Source organism: Anticarsia gemmatalis, chromosome 3, assembly GCF_050436995.1.
Source record: "Anticarsia gemmatalis isolate Benzon Research Colony breed Stoneville strain chromosome 3, ilAntGemm2 primary, whole genome shotgun sequence".
NCBI classification, from domain to species: Eukaryota; Metazoa; Arthropoda; class Insecta; order Lepidoptera; family Erebidae; genus Anticarsia; species Anticarsia gemmatalis.
The window spans coordinates 1820530-1838639 of NC_134747.1; the positions used below are offsets into that span (position 1 = coordinate 1820530).

General features: G+C 34.8%; 2 protein-coding genes across 2 annotated transcripts in view; one reads left to right on the forward strand and one right to left on the reverse strand.

The window, feature by feature from the left end:
* Positions 1-16687, reverse strand: part of LOC142987186 (SUN domain-containing ossification factor) — a 103976-nt gene extending 87289 nt beyond the window's left edge. The window contains exons 1-2 of the mRNA XM_076135773.1: positions 16385-16687; positions 16062-16304 (exon numbers count right to left, since the gene is read on the reverse strand). Coding sequence (XP_075991888.1) covers positions 16062-16304; positions 16385-16473 — 332 coding nt within the window. The 5' untranslated portion in view covers positions 16474-16687. The remainder of the gene's footprint in view (positions 1-16061; positions 16305-16384) is intronic.
* Positions 16688-17351: 664 nt separating this feature from the next.
* LOC142987189 (oligosaccharyltransferase complex subunit ostc-A) lies at positions 17352-18038 on the forward strand. Its single transcript, XM_076135778.1, has 2 exons — positions 17352-17561; positions 17647-18038. Exons 1-2 carry the CDS (start codon positions 17423-17425, stop codon positions 17955-17957), a joined length of 450 nt encoding a protein of 149 aa, XP_075991893.1. The 5' UTR covers positions 17352-17422; the 3' UTR covers positions 17958-18038.
* Positions 18039-18110: the final 72 nt, after the last annotated feature.

Here is an 18110-nt window from a genome sequence, read left to right on the forward strand (position 1 = left end):
AAAGGGCGTCATCTTACGTCCTTTTCTATGTTTCAACTTTTTAATAATAAACGAGAAATCGTCACATAGGTGAAGGTAGACCACTAACACTGTCTTCTGATTGATTAGTAGTTTACATATAATCTGTCATAAGACCCATGACTCCGATTAATCACAGCTCTCTTAAAGGCTAGCGTAAGTCTCGCTCCCGCCCCCTCTTTTTGAAGACCAGCTTTAGATTCTAAAAGCTACTGTGACCCCAAGATCATTATCTTACGAACATGGAACAGCCACGCAACTCAATAATACTGCACCTATGACGTACATACAGGGTGATGACAACCACATTACAACGGTTGCCAAGTACAACGGGTGATAAGCATGTTTACTGCATGCCATATAAATTGTAACGAATTATGACCAATACGACGACGAAGATTAGAACAGAACGACAGGTCAGGAGTTGCCAAGTACTGGAGAACTTGTATAGGAAACGAATTGTGACACTTTGAAAAGATATTAATTGTAGTATAGTGGGAGTAATTGGTAAAGCCAGGTGATATATCTAAATGAGGATTACTTTTGTCAACATCGTTTTGGAACACATTTCAGTTTCCTTGTTATTTATTTACGTCTTTTCAGTAAGGTTATTAGCAAGTTGACAGTCTTGGTTTGGTAAAGTGCAAGGCAAAATGAGAAGAATAGTAAAAATGACAGTGGTATGTTATTAATCGCGTATGACCAGCAGGTTTTGATCGATCGATCAAGACATTAGTATACCACTATTATATCAAAAACAAACCTATATTTAAACGTATGAAGTATATACAAACTCAATAGTAAACGACATCATGTTGTAAGATTTGTATACATAGTAATAGTGTCTTTACCACGATCGTCGGAGCAAATTTTTTCTCACATTTACATGAAAAGCTAGTATGGATTAAACCAAGTACAGCGAAGGTCCGAACAAAATTTTGTCATTTTTACAAGAAAAGCTAGTATAGAATAGAATAGCGATATTTTTTTCACAAAGATAACTATCTATACTGTTATTTCCAAGGAAACCTTGTTTACAACTAAACAAAAATACAATCCGTAATACATATCGTATTGCAAATATGTAACAAACATTAGTCACTCTAATATTATCTCGTGGCCTCGGCGCGCACATTGCCAAAGTCATCGTCACATTAATACACGAACGCTTTCAGTTACTTACACCTGTTGGGAAAACGTACGAAAACAAACTGAATTTTGAAGGCGTCATTTATTGCTATTTAATCCGTATAGACAACGACTATAGGGTGTAACTATTAACATAAGTACTAAATGAATGATGTGACATAAATAAATCAAAATTTCTATCCAAATTCTGCTTCTTTTTCTTGTCGTATGGTTAGTGGTCAACCTAGTGTCGAAGTTGTGCAAGCCGCCTGAACATCTTTAACGTGGGTTAACGATTGTTAACTTAATAAACAACATCTGGGACTGACTTTTTACGTGCCCTCCGAAGCACGGAGACGCCCAGTTAAAATACCGTTATAATATACGTTGCTTAACCCACAGATCGTTTACCGACCGGTGAACGCAACTGGCAAATTCTACTGATTCTTTATGATAATAGAGCCACTGCCAGTTTACCAATTTTGTTTTGCATAAAACTTGTACTAGGTCATTGAACTTTATATGTGTTCTGGCTTATACGTGTATTAAAGGTCAGCAGATCGATACTGAATAATGGATTATAAATACGTTTAAATGAATTGTAAGAATATTACAATGTTACGCTAATTATAAACCATGCCATATTATTATCTAAAAGGGCACAAAGCACATTGCTAATACACAAGACATTTGCTTATTTAGAAATAACACAGATTCAATTATTTACTTACTTAAAGTCATTTCAAAGAAAGTCCGTACCTTAATCTTGAATAGAAAAGCACAAAACACATTCACTTAACTCAAACCATTGAAAGAGATGTTTTCAATACGTATCATTACGACCTGTATAGTAAGTAGTTTAAGCAGTACAGTTTACGACTCGCTTTCAATGTGAATTGAAGTTTGATTGAAAACGAAAACGATTCATTGCGAGTGAATAATTCAGTAGCGATTACATACGTTTGGTTGTTAAATAAAATGAGGCGTTTATATCGTAATTTATGATGATTAGTTTCATTTTAATAGATAAAGTGTATGGTAACAAGTTATGGAGTATGATTTGAAGATACGCAGTAATAATGACTCGAGTCAAGACTACAAAATCAGTTGTACTTTACAACTGAATATTTACACTTTAATGAGAGACTGCATTATAAAGAGGGTGAGTTTTGTAACAGTGTACAGATAGAGACAAGCGGTATTGTTGTTGAATGTCTGTCTCCGCGTTGACTGCGGTCAACTGTCGGTAAACGATCAGTTGTAGGAATCTACGGCGCGAAATGTTGATAAAAAGTCAGCTAATTTTGGCTTTAGCTTCGGATCCACGCTTCGGATGACACGTAAAATCATACCCAGAAGTCCTTTCAAAAGTCAGATATGAGAAAACGTAGATTGAAGGACTGAAATCCAAATTACATCCTGATCAAATTCCTATCAAAATCGGTCAAACGATACTCGATACATAACGAAATCAGATCAGCTTTACTAACGGGTCCATGGAACAAGTCATGATGTAATTACATTAGATTCTGAACAGATAATAAATAACAAGCTTCAATTAATAATAAACGGTTATAACTTATTAACAATGGTCATATTCAATTACTACGAGTATACAATTAAAACTGTTACAGTTTAAAATGGCTGCAGCTATGGTTGTCACGTACTTGTGCATTCGATATTTATTTACTCAATTTAGCCATCGTATAATAGAAAAATGTTTCAAGGGAAATCAGACAGATTTCATTGAATCTAATTTTACTTTAAAATAAGTTTACGTACTGTATTTTGTGAGCAATTAATGTTATTTTTGATTGACAACTACCGATGACGGCAATTAATTCTCCTTTTTGGTACTTCGTCTATTTGTATTAAATTGAACAAACTCATAATTAAATACAAAATAGAATACGACAAATCCACAGAAAACCAATTAAACCACACAAAAGGATATACAACGACTTTTACGGGTTATGACATTTCTTTAATTTCGTCAAAGACTTAGATATCACTGAATTTATAACGCTGCATGTTTTTCACCTAGTTAATTCAAGGAAAAATGCGCGTTCGCGTAAATTCCCACATAATATGAGTTTCAGCCCTAGAACCTCGGTAATAATATAACCAGCACAAGATATTATGTCAACAATGGGTTACATAAAGTTACGAAACGTTAAACAGTAATTACTCTATAATCGAATATGTACACGCCGTGAGCTAAACGTTAACCAACTGATCAATTACTGTAGTTATAGATTTTCTTGCATAATAGATTTCTTTTTGAGAGGTCAATGGCCGTGTTATTTGTGTATGGACCAATTATTAGATGTGCTATGTCATTGATATGATTGGGAAGAGAGTAAAGTGGAGTGAGATGATAAATGGAATAAGTCATAATGTAATGATGTTTAAAGAAATGTAAGTAATTTTATAGTTAATTACAATAATTGCTTTTGTAATAAGAATACACAACAATTATAAATGTACTAAGTCATTGAACTAACTAAGTACAAGCATTTAATTTGGACTTTGATAGTCACTCACAGATACACGTTATAAAATAACGTCACTCGCCGCGTCTGAGCGTCACCGTGCTCGCAAGAAACTGAAAATTAACTGAACGAATTTTAAAGATTGTATAAATTATGAACTCGGACACGGTGTAAAAAAATACACAAAAAAAAATCTATTTTTAACATCGTAACATGTGTTATATTGTCGTATAAGTATATAAACATGAAATAACAAGAGATTTGCTCTCGCCAACAGAATAACGCACGAGCACGGTCTAAATCTGTTGGTCTATAAATACGGACATCTGTCATAATTATGTGACAAATGTGTGTCAAGTTTACATACAATGTGGGACTACACTACTAATACGGGTAGTTGTAGTAGTATACATTTAATAAAAAGTTTTTTATTTATTTTACTTTAAACTAATATGCTGCTCCTTTGCCAATTAATGAATTTTGCAATTTGCTTCCTGTTGAAAGTACTTTTTTCAGGAATTGACGGTTCAAAAGCAAAGACCCGCCGGTAACTTTTAAAATTACATGCATAATAATAATTATGTGTATCGGTTGCTTTACCAGTGAAGAAAAGCATCGTGTAACCTTGCACGCTTAAAAGGTCTTTAAACGATTCTTGAAAAAATGCAACGTCCCCACCCCATATTTTATCCGGAAAGGCGGCTTAAATTCCTGATCCCATTCTGTGGATACTTCCATACCAGACTCATGTCCATTGTCTATCAATGGAACAATAATTAATAAATTTAACCCATTTCTGTCCCACTGCTGGGCAAGGGGACTTAATAAGGGAACAATACAACAATAATTGATCAAATTCAACTTCTGCTAAACCTACTGTTCGTAGTACTACCATCAAAGTTATTGAACAACAGGTGAATCAATTTCCTAACATTACGAATGACATGCAACACAAAACCTTTGACACGACATTCCTGCAGTTCTAATGCCTACATAGTATGCATTATCATCGTTTTAGTAAACACTTACTCACAGCTGTTCATTAAAGGTAAAGACAGACAATCGGTCATAAACGATCCGCTAATATCATTGTTATGGCAATTAGCACGCCGATAATAGACCTTTATCTTGCAACACATTAGTTAATGGTATACTGTTAATTTTATTAGCAATATCTCTGCTCTTTTTAATTTTGATAGCAGTTGTCTTAGTTTAAGAAGATTGGCCGTGAGTTTCTTGCTAGCTCTTCTCATAAGGCTTTACCCCCTTTCCAAACTAGTAGTAGATTCAGTTATTGTAACGACTATCATAAGTGTCAATATCACTACATAGTATAAAACAAAGTCGCCCATTTTGTCTGTAGTCCCTTCGTATGCATAAAACTTTAAAACTACGCAACCGATTTTGATGCGGTTTTCACTAATAGAAAGAGTATTTTCTCCGACAGGTTTTTATATATAATTGAAATACATTGAAACTATATTAGCTGAGTTATAGCGATTTATGTCCAAGAAGTCAGAAAAAAAATCTAATTGAAGATTGCATTTGTGCGTGCGCCGCTTATACCGTTGGATACAAGTAAGAACAATGTATAGCAAAAACATTGGTCTTTATTAGTTCTACAAAAAAGTCCGCGATGACATATATCCAGCTTTTTTATTTAAGTCACAAAAACTACTTTTCTGTATTAAAAAAACATTTAATTCGTTGGGTGATGTTTAACTGGTGATATAACCAATAATACATATATCCTTATCAAAATAAGTAAGTTCATCATCACGAGCATTTAATTTAGATTATTTTTGCAGTTTACAGTGTGTTATTTAGACATATAGTTTAGGAGATATCACGATATTAGTATTACGGCACGGTACGGGCTGGCCGTTTGAGAAAAATAAAACGTGCTTTTCAGCGCGACAACAATAATTGTATGATAATAGTAGGTATTGTATTCTAAGGTTAGTATTTATTATATTAATAATACAAAATATATTCAGTGTTAGATAGCCCTTTTATCGAAAATAGCTATAGGCTATATTATTATATCATCAAGCTACGACTAAAAGGAGCAGAATACCAGTAAAAAATGTTATAAAAACGGAAAAAAAATTGACGCATTCTCTCTTATGTTACGCAAGCGAAGTTGCGCGGGTCAGCTAGTTTGACCTAAATGATTTGATTTTGATTGGTTGCCAAGGGAATTATCAATTTTGCACTTTTTAGGTATTCAGCAAACAAGTTTCAGGTTATGTTTTCGTGGACAGTAATAAGCCAGCTATATTTTTGTACAGGCTACATTTTTCATTCGGTTATCTAAACGAGAAAGTTTATTGGCAAGGTGGACTATATTACGGAGAAAGACCTGGAATATAAACCAATATCACTCTGCCAAATTTCAACTAAATTACTTCAGTAGTATTGCAGTGAATAGGATCATATAGCTACTTTCGCTTTCATAATGCTATTACAGATGAATATGAGTATATAAAAGGATAATAAATAAAGCTGTTGAACAGCGGCTACCTTTTACAGAATGAGAGTAAGCTAGATTCTGAATCCGATACCTTGGACAAAAGCTAAAAACTTTTCCTTCTTAAAGAAACTGTTAAGGACTCTCTCATGCAGACAATGTAAGAAAAATGTTACACAGGGGTATGAATAATACCACCATAATAAAAGCACCTTTTACCGTATGTATAACAAAACGTGAGACAACATCACGTTATTCTATGCCCAAATAAACCCTAAATCAACTCATTACTATTGACATTGTAAACAGTAATTGCCACGTAAACGAGATAAATCAGCATTGTTAGTGGCTGTGTATAATAATGGCGGAATGCCAAGGTATTGTGAGTATGCACCTGATGGCCGGTGCACATGGTCCAATGATAACATCGTTAGTAATGAGATATCGTGAGAGTATGAGTTCAATATCATTGAATGATTGTGTGTGGATGTGTTTATAAACTGAGACGATTTATAGGCAGTCGGTCCGCTTTAAGGGTTTGCATATGATTTGTCAATGTGCATTGCTGTAATGGATTTTTTCATAACAATTTTATGGCTTTTGCATGCGATTCCAAAAGTTCTTAGTGCTCCTCTACACTTCCTAAGGAATCTTCATACAAAAGTTCTACGCTCAGTAGTTTTGGCTGTGCGTTGTCCAATGTCCACTCAATAATGGCAGTTAAGAAATGTGAATACGCGCGTACTCGTGTCTGTATGGTCGTTAATAAATGTATAGTTAAGACAATTACAAACTCAGTCACATTAAAAAGAGCTTGTAGCTATGGCTGAAGCTAGAAAATATGATAAAGGAAAAAAAAGTGAGAAGTGGTTTTAAACATTTTCGTAAATGTTGCCTGTCAATCCGGACTCATTATTACCCATCGCCCGCATATATGGATCCTCTACTAAGTAAAAGTGAAGACGTGTGGAGTAAGTAATGTTAAAAACCACGTATAAATAAATACTTTATTACACACGGTCGTAGCAAAAGTAAACAATTTTTTACACCCATACAAACAAAAAACAAAATGTCGGTTATTGATGTTCATAACTGTAGGCTAACGGTGCGCAACGGAAAACGAAAGTGGCCTCTAAATAAACGCTAAGCAAGAGGCACTCGAATTTGATCGCTAACAATGATACATCGATGACGTATTAATGATCTTGGAACTGGGTTAAAGAAAGTGCATTTCGATTTACTCTGAGATAATACATTGAGGCTGGATATTTTTAGACGTTGAAATAAAGTAGAAGGTTCTAAAGTCACGATGTTTACTTGAAGTATTGAAATTCGTCGTTATTAAAAACAATGAAAATATTAAGTGAGTAGACGACATGTTTCAGCTCAAAGCGTGTTAAGGGTATTAATTAGACTCATAACTTTTAAACTCTCGCGTTGCATGTTTAATGTATAATAGAATACGGGAATTAACGCGAACACGCATTTTACCTTAAAATGTCTAACGTTTCGGCGTAGGTTGCACTCGCCGTGGTCCCAGGCTGACTGGATTATTTTTATTCTGATATTCTGGATTATTGGCTGATTAATTAGACTTATGTTTTTTCAAACAGTCGCTCTGCCAGACGTCGAAAGTCTCTGGGAAACTTACTTTTAACTGGAAAATCAAAGGGAAATTAGGCAGTTGTGGGGATTCAGCTTAATAGAATAGGAATCAGGGATAAAGGTGAGGACGGGACTGTAGGACACTGCAGCAGTAGGGAATGATTGGAATAGACGTTAAGCTAATTATATAGATAACTTTACGGGGAATAATATAGACTATATATGTTTTTTCCTTGTGAGCCACAGACAACATCGTTTTTACACAAAAATACAGGATAGTGGAAGTCTTTAAAATATGATATGCAGTAAAAACAATTAACCTAGCTTTACATACTACTAAATCAATTTTGAAGATGCCTTTGTAAACATCGGCTTTGATCTTAATCTTTACTGTTACGTGTTTACAGTGAGAGTAAATTTTAATAGTGTCAGTGATTTCTCGGTTTTTCTTGTTATCAGTACTTTTAGTTATTTCAAAAAGATAGTCTTCACTTTGGTTGAAAAGGACTTTGTAGTGTGTGACAGCGAATAGAAAACGAAAAAAGTACTTAAAGGTGAACTAGATTATATGGGATGTTCATCCTACTAATATTATAAATCCGAATATTTATAAGGATAGATGTAGGTAAGTTTGTTATTTTCTTTAGTCCTTCAAGCCTGTCTCATACGGACATTTTGAACTATAATAAATCTAGAATATAAACAAATATACAACTATTTATACAAAATAGTTGTGATATTTTCAAAACATCACGCCACACTAAAGCTTTTAACAAAACGTGACTAGTCTGAGCCGTTTGCATGAGAAATAGTGTTTTGATGAAATTCTGTGGGCGCAAAAACTCACATCACTTATATCAAATAGCTGAGAATATAAATTGTCTTGAATTGTGTCTGGTGGGAAAATTCCTGTGAAATATTTTCAGGTCACGTGTGAAAAACAAAATCATTTTGGTTAAGGTTATGCTGATATTAAGATATTTTTTGGTTGATTAGATTCTTCATGTTTTTTATTGGTAAAGCGTAGTTGATTGAGATCTAGGCGAAAATAAAGTAAAGTTCTAATATAACTTTACTTCACCTATAACGAATAAATAAAAAGGGTAATTTATCAATCAGTTCATTAAACTTTGCGTGTGAGTTTTGAATAATGTTCAAGAAAAAACAACAAAAATGGATTTTTATTATTGTTTACTTTAACGCTCAATTAACATCATTTTTTTTAATTGTAGACATAGTACGATAAAAAAAAAATATTGGTACGCAATTTCCTTTCCAAAAATGGTAAATTCAGTAATTTTCCTGGGCGCGTACGCGGTCTAGTTAGCATTAAATTCATCAAGTTGTAAGCAAAAACGTGATTGATATCGTAGTGGTATTAATGGTAGATATTCAGAATAGCGGCATAGACACCTGGGTGTGATAGAAAGTGGAATAAGAAGCCCTTCGACTTTTTACATATAACTAATGAATATATACTACAAAACGGGTCTTGAGCCCATTAATGTCTAACTGCTGGGCAAGGGTCTCCTCCCGGAATGAAGAAGGGGTAAGGTCTCGAGTCCACAAGCTGACCAAGTGGGAGTTAAACGGAGGTTAAACGTATGGTATATCCCCACGTTGTTTTCCGTTTCAAACACGTTTACATTATTTAACATATTATAGAAAATACTTTTTAAAAATTATTCTGCGTTAAGCCAGTAATGCCTATATGAGCCTTAAAACTGTATTTTAGCATAATGTTACCAGCAAAATTATGAGAAAATATAAACCGTTTTTACGAGTATGCACTCGTGAGGTGAATTACGCATAAAACATTCAATGAGACGTCGAATTTGCGTTTAAAATTTCGTATAAGTACATTTCAAGGTTATAATACAATCGATCGGATGTGCGCAGTATCCGATGGGCTGAGTATCGATAAACAAAAATTTATATAAAACATTTGGAGGAAAAAGTTTTACAACTAATCTGGATCTTCATATACGTACGAAGGATTTGCTCGCGTTAATATCAATGTGGGGACCAGTTTTACTGCTTATGAGTGATGTGATGCTTAAATAAGGGTGAAAACACTGGCATCTGTAACACAGCTTCGGCTAGCATAGATGTCAGGACAATGTATGGATATTGTAACAGATTTTATGTCCATAAAATATTTGTTTTTATGCTTACGTGGTCAAGTTACCGGTAACCGTTTATAAGGTGTAATTATGACAATTGTTTTTATTGATACGCATTCAAGAAGTGGTGAAACCGGTCGCTATATGAAGCAAGGGAAGTTTGTAAGATCGTACCAATGGGCGTTATTTCTTCCTCTCTGTCTCTGCCTACCTCTTCGGGAAAAAGGCGTGATTTTATGTATGTATACAATTAGTCGAGCACTTTGCTTGCAGATGGGGCATCTCAATAATATTATATTCTATTTTAAGCACCGGTATTCTTATCAGAGGCATCAAGCAATAACCAAGGTTACTACGCATTATCAACATGAATGGTGATAATTATCTCAACATACAACTTATCACGCAACTGATTCAACAACACGTGTCTGTTACATATCATATCTACTAGGTCTTCTTTCTACGTGCTTACTATACTCTCTATGTTTTCGTAAACAAGAGGGATTTTCTTGAATTCGTAATCATATAGTCACTTGAATACTTCACTATGTAAAATAAGCTTGATATCTACCTTTTAGGCTTAATGCCTCCCTCAATTTGGGACGAGACATTTGCCCAGAAGTGAGACAGCAATGGGTAAAAATTTAAAAACCTATTCGAGTTTTTTTTTCATGTGATCAGGGTTAGATTTGTTTTTTATAGAATCAAAGACTTAATAAGATTTTCTTTATTATTTGTTAACAGAGTTTATTTGTAAAACTGCGAAACCAAAACCAAAGATATAAACAAGAAAGGAATACACAAAATTAAATATTCTTTCAGCAGCAGAAAGCTATATTCCTATATTAACAATAATTGGGATAATATTTATAACACGCAAAGTTGTAGAGCTGTTAATATAAATATCAGCCCGGAAAAACAATTTTATTTACATCGATCACACCAAATGAAACGTTTCAAGGTTAAAGCATGGTGTTGATTGAAATCAGCGCACGTCGGTAAAAGTAATCATTGCGGGGAAAATCAATTCAACACGCGGCCCCTAACGGCTAGATACACTTACACGATCATATTTACATAATATCATCGCCTATGTAGATAGGATCCATTAAAGATCATTATAAGGCTAAAGAAGTGTGCAAAACTATGTTTTTGTACGATCAGCTGATTATTGCTTGCGTTTTATATACATAGGTTTGCGACAAGGTCTCTGCTACGACAAAAGCTGTTTTTTAAATTGTTTGTACATAATTATTACGGAAATAATTAAACGTATAAAACTTCAGCAGATACATTATAGAATGAATGGATTTTGAAGTAAGAAGAAACAAAAAATTCTCAAGTTATCTGTCCGAATAACCTAAACGTAACTTTATATTACGATTAAAGTTGTTCGGCAAAGGTGAATAGTCTATGATCCATTTAATCTCCGTGTGATATTAGATAACATACTAAGCAGTGGATTGAATTAGTCTGTGCATGATGATAAGGGTTACCGAGGGATCAGGATTTACTCGGGAAGAGTTTCCAAGCGGACGAAGTTGCGGGCGGCCTCTAGTATAATATAATAAATAAGTAAGGACATAGTTTTATGAATTTGAAGCATGTAAATCTACCTGACATTCAAAGAGCTATGTGCAAACTATGCGGGCGATGTCAAGACCGATCGATGGTTAAAAATACAACCGCGAATATGCGTGTGTCAACGTACGTGGTGCTCGAAATAGAGGGCCCACGGTTCATTCTAAAATAACTCTAGGGTTACACACAAAACCGGGGAAAGTTGAGGGAAATTTCCTTCAACGTCATAAAGCGTATCGAGGAAATTCTACAAGGTAGGGTAATAAAGCTAGAGTATTTTGTCTATTTGAATTTAACATGAATGTCGCACTGCTGGGCAGGGGTCTCCTCCCGTAATGAGGAAGGGGGTTAGGCCTTGAGTCCACCATGCTGGCCAAGTGCGGGTTGTGGATTTTGCACTTTCATAACCCAACAGCTAAAGAAAGTGTTAGTGTTCTAAAGAACACCTACCATGCTAGGTCGCAACACGATATATTCTTTCACCGTTGGAGCAAGTGATAGTTATTTCTAATTTAATTTGAACATAAACCTGTGAAATACGTTTGATACATTTATCTACGGTAACGAACAGATACAATTTTCGTTCATGCAATATTCTAAAGAGGAGTTGGGCTAAGGGAATTTAAGCTCGACGAGGGTTCATGACAGGAAGCAGCCATACAAGCGACAGAAACAGATCGCGTGACGACATCTGCTTCATGAATGATGAATGAAAGAGATGAATTATAATAGACGGTTACTCTGTTGTTTGTCAGTTACGCTTTTAATAAAAATGTCATTCCTTAATTAATTTTAAACAGTTTTATCCAAAATGTGATGGATTCACGTTTTCTTATGCAAAGAGAATAAAGCATACAAGAGATTCTATTTTGCGAATATCTGACAATATTTAACTAAGCAACAAACTATAATATTGGACGTAAACTTCTTATTACAGCTTATTAACTCATAAATACTGTATAACTTAGTCATCTGTCTGCTGCATTTATATAGTCGTTTGAACAGATGGGCGGACCATATGCATATGCGATTACATTTTAGCATTGAAGCTGTCTCGCCTTATATATCACTTGCAACTATACTGAAATATACTTGAATATTTAGTATATATGTTTTATAATCAGAATCGATATATTTTAGTCCTGGATTAATATGATTTGTCAGTTGATGAAGTATATTAATGTAAAATATAGTATTTACTAGTAGTCAATTAGAAGTAATTAACATAGTAATTAGTAGCTAACTCTTTATTTATCGTCATCTTTCTAAGGCGACAGGATAAGTTAGAAATCGTGGAAGTATTTGCCCAGCAACGGAGCGACATAGTAGCGTCAACTATGTCTAAGTCATTTTTATTTTATCATAACATAAGTTTTAGCTTTCAATTAACCATTTTTATTCCTGACTGTATATTTGACCGTGTCAATATTTGACATAAATGAATAAATGATTTGATTTTGATTATATTGCTTGCCGCCATATGTTCCTTTTTAGCCTACAAAGACTGCGTAGTATCATCAGTCTCCGATAAGCATAAGGCGACAGAATCAATCGTAACCCCGCGCCACGCAAGGTCAACGAACAGAGATTATGTCTAAAATTATGCGGGTTTGACAAACCACGCCTACCAGTAACAGGGCTGCTGCTTACATAGTAACTAGGTATTTAGTAATCTGTACTGCTATTTACAGCTATGATAGGATATGATGACATCGCAAAACATTAAGATTTGAATTCTCATCATGGCTTGAAGATGAGTTGATGTTTCATGATTACATTTTGAGTATGAGTTTTCAGTTACTAAGCCGAATTTTACGAAACTACATAAATAAATCTCTCTTTTTTATTAAATTTATTGGCAGGGCCTTTAGCCAACAAATGGCTATGTCGGCTTCATGGGGAAACTTAAACTATTACGTATTATACAATAAAACACAACAAGAAAACAACTGAAATATACGATTAAAGCGATCAAAATTCGTGTTATAAATCATAACAGCACAATTTTTTACACACGGAAGCAAGTTAACGTAACTATTTCAAGGTAATTAATAAAATGATCAAACAACGCACCGGACATTACCGGACGTCCTTCTAACTAGAACAGAGTCATAAAACTAGTGAAGAATGGCAGCCCTACTGACGTCATAGACGTTTTATTTAACGGGACATCTAGTGACGGTTAAGTCCAACGATTGGGCGCTGTCCCCATAACGTATAGACAAACGAAGAACGTCGATTTAGGGGCTGTAGGTAAAATGTAGGTTTAAGAGTTATGAGACAAGCACAGGATCGTAGAAAATGGCGAACTGATGGAGTGGTCTCTACTCAACAGTGGGTAAAAATGGGCTAAATAGAGAGATAGAAGAGGGATAGGATTATATGTAGTACCTACTTAATTTTTAGATTAATAGATGATGTTGTAAGTCAAACAGACAATAAGATTTTAATGTGAGTTATTTCTCCCATATTGAGGTGAATAAAATGTCATGATCTTTCTTCATAGAAATGGTCAGTTAGTGTTTTAGCAATTGAAAAGATCTCATTGATTACGTTTTTGATGGGCGTGTATTCTTATCAACGTGTGGTGTTTTCAAAAGCCCTATGTTAATGTTTTATTTTTACTACACGGGACATCAGCTATCGACATCTGGCGTGTCTCCTTCGCGCTCTAGTTGTCAAAAATGGTGGGCAGAGCTCCAAAATGTCAGGTATATTAAATGACAGCCCTTGAACTCGTAACATGGAAAACTGACAGTTGTGACCTAATTCTTTTATGATTTCCGAAAGATAGTTTTGAGAAGATATTGTGTTAAAACATAGCTTATAGTCAGAAAAGACGATTAATTACAAAAAAATTAAGATAAATTATGATATTCATGGTTATATTTGCGAAGAAAGCTCATGACTTTATATAAGATTGCAAGACAAATCTACTAACCATACGAAAACAAACGTAGACCATCCAAAAATACATCATTTACAGCTACACTATTTTTTCTATCATAACAATAATGTCATATGTTTCAACTGAGAGCACAGACATTCAAATAACTGTTTTTATAACAATAGTACTGTTTTTTGTCACACAAACTATAAGGCTACTTGCTACACATATTTCGTTCGGCACTTTTGATTCTGCAATATTTGTCGAATAACAAAACCTGCTCGACTCACTTGCTCGGCTTATGCCGATCGGGTTGATCTATACATATTCGGTTCAATACGTTCGATTCGGCAATATTTATCGAACAACAAAACTTGCTCGACTCATTTGTTCGACTTGTGCCGATTGGGCTCATCTACACGGTTTTGCCGCCCGGCTAAGCCTTAGACGCTCTGCACACTGCACCGCACCCCAACACGTAGCGCGGGACGGCAGATTTTACCATTGTGTGCAAGTATCTCAATTTATAAAGAAATCACGCCTAGCATAACACACTGCCGACTCAGAAATGCCCGGTAAAATGCCATAGCAAAAATCTGCCATCCCGGGCTATGCGACGGGGCGCAGTGCAGTGGGTGGAGCGCCTTATAGTCTCGTTCCGAATATTTGTGTCACAGCCTAACACAATTTTTTATATCTAGATAGTGTGCAATGGCCAAGCCTTCTTCAGTCAGTGGCCCAGTAGATAAGATAGAAGGTATCTTCTAAGAGATTAGTGCAGTAAAACTTTATTATCTTTGGTAACTGATTCACAAGATTATCTACCAATGTTTGTATTGGTGTTAGTCATGGAAGAAATTCGTAAGTTTTGTACGAGTTTATTATACTACAAATTGGAAAGGACTATGGGATTAACTGAAACTAAAATCTGTGAACTACAATGTTTCTAACACAGGTTAATATTTAATATTTGAGAAGTTTCTAGTAAATGATGTATGGAGAATCTTTCCTCAAATAAAATTGCTTTTAGACAATGTGAAAATCAAGCCTAGAATAAATAAGACTAGTAAAGTATCTATAGGACCAATTGTTACACTTAGAAGAGAAGTGTAGTAGTGATTATGAATTAGTCTAATAAGAATAATTAATCACAAATATGGACAAAATGGTGTTCATAATCATGAAATTAGAAGTATAACAGATACTAACAAGATTTCTATTCAAGATAAAGATTAAGTAAGCAGTTTTCACTATCTATACAAGTAAATCTTAATGAACATAGTATTCAATCAATATGATAAGATAAGGCTTGCATGCCATCATTAAAGTGATTAGGCCTAAGCATCATTACTTTGGTTTTGTATTAGATTAGAAAGATAATGTCTTAAGTCATGTGGAGCTTAGGATTATGACTTGAAATATAATAGAAATAGTATTCCTAGTGATATGTGTTAGGCAGAGGCCATTGCCAGGCAATGGGAAACTCAATTGGACTAAAAGAATGTGATAGATGACTAAATATAATATCTGTATAATTTTGCTTTAAGAAAATTACTTTTGTAGTTAGATACTGGTTGTTAATAATTGATGAGGCAGTTAATTATAAAGTAAGAAAGATTTATTGTTTTATTATAAAATTTACAGCAGGCTGAGTTAAAAATGATAATGAAGAATATAAACCCAGTGAAGGCCAACAGAATCATTCAACGGAACGGTGCACTTTCACTGCTCCATAAAAACATTACAAAATGACTTACCCATCTGTGGTCACAGAGTTCAGTGACAGGGTGTCCGGGAACGTCATCTCATGCTCCTCATTTTCAGCGCCTTTCTTCGTGTCCTCAACCAACTGCGCTTCAGGACTATCCTCTGGACCCACTTCTCGATCACTGACCCCGGCTTTCTGACTGACATTATGCAGCCCCGATAAATCAACCTTTGCTTCCACACCGCCCTCGCCTTGGAGAGCTTCCGAAACCACCAAAATGAAGAGAGCACAACTGTGAACAACAGTTTTCATGAAACAGCTGCGTGGACACAAGACCTACCAGTTACTGCAGATTTTTCCATTATAACTTACCTGGAAAGCACTGAAATTGTCAGCAGCGACGTGTAGATAACACATAAACCACCCTTCATCGTAATATTAGTGAAATATCCACAGTCCATATCATTTTGTGCGTAAAATTAACACATTTTCACGACTCCTCCAAAGTTACTAATAAAAACCGAATAAAGTCACTGATCACACTTAACACGGTCACAGCTAACACATTTTGAGATAGGAAATATGATAAAAAAAATTAGCAGCCGTCGCTAAACGGATAAAAATGTGGGAACGAACTTTTGCTCAATTTTACTACAAAATCGAATCGTGTAATTTGACAATTACCAAAATGTTGTTCTCATTGTCACACTAAGAATCCTTAAGTCCTATTGGCTACATAAAGAATTTGAAATCGATTCTAAAATTTTAACCAATCGCGTGTAAACATTTAATGCAATAGCTACGTTTTTATTGGCGTGTGCAAAATTCGCCCTGAAAGCGTTTCGTTATACATTGTATTTACAAGAAGTTTATTTTTGTAATGCAATATGAAGCGTACATCCTAGCAAAGAAAGCATAATAATTAGAAATTTAAACTGTTTATTTTAACAATTTAAGAATTTCGGTTCGTAAATATTTCTATAATCGTAAAACAAATAGATTCAAAAAAATATTTTTAAAACGTATACAACGGAACGTGCCTACTAAGAACGCCTCAATATTTTGACAAATGGCAAATCGACTAAAGTGTAAATGATTCTTGAGTATGAAATAGACTAAAAAGCTACACGCTATTTATTATCAAAATATTTGAATATAACAACCGGCGTAATACCTTTTCTGGTCTTCGATAATGCCTTGATCATAATTTGCGTAATCAAAGTGGCAAGAAACATCTACTGCAGCTTCAAAGAGATTATTTTACGCTTTTAGTCTTACTACATCAGGGCTTTTAGTAATACGACGTAGTCGACTATTTGGGCACATCATTATACCGCAGTAGTAGCAGCTGTCATTGACGTCAACAGGCTTTCATCAAATTCGTTCGTCGGTTCAGAATAAATTCGAAAAATGGAAGCTTTATTCGCACTCCCGTTCACAGTTCTAGAGATTCCTAATATTAAAATTAAAAAACCGACATGGCTTCAACCTCCGTCCGCTATGACCACATTTTCATTGGTTTTGCTTTCGTACTTTTTGGTGACCGGAGGTTAGGAGCTTGTTTTCATGTAATTCTAATGATTATCTTATTGGATTTGGTGTTGAGTGGTTCTTATTTGTGTTTTCTTTTGTAGGGATAATATATGACGTGATTGTGGAGCCGCCGAGCGTGGGATCGACGACGGACGAACATGGGCACAGTAGGCCGGTAGCCTTTATGCCGAACCGTGTAAACGGGCAATACATCATGGAAGGGTTGGCGTCAAGCTTCCTGTTTTCTCTGGGGGGCGTTGGGTTCATCATATTGGACCGTACACACAATCCCTCCACTCCTAAACTGAACAGAATTCTTCTTATATCAGTTGCTTTCCTTTGTATCATAGTATCTTTCTTCACTACTTGGATATTCATGAGGATGAAGTTGCCAGGCTATCTACAGAATTGATTGTTTACTAATGTAGAGTAAGCAAAGTCTCAAACTGTTTTTTTAATAAGTTTATGTAATAAATATTTTTTATATTCCTTTCATCATTGTTTTATTTCAACTTCTAAAAATTACTTGTTGAATTGAATTGACTTGATGAATATGTAGAAGTAA

Bases quoted from the DNA above. Each gene is read 5' to 3' on its own strand.
- LOC142987189 (XM_076135778.1), top strand. From the start codon at position 17,423: ATGGAAGCTTTATTCGCACTCCCGTTCACAGTTCTAGAGATTCCTAAT. The intron at 17,562-17,646 runs GTTAGGAGCTTG...TTTCTTTTGTAG, and splicing joins GTACTTTTTGGTGACCGGAG to GGATAATATATGACGTGATT.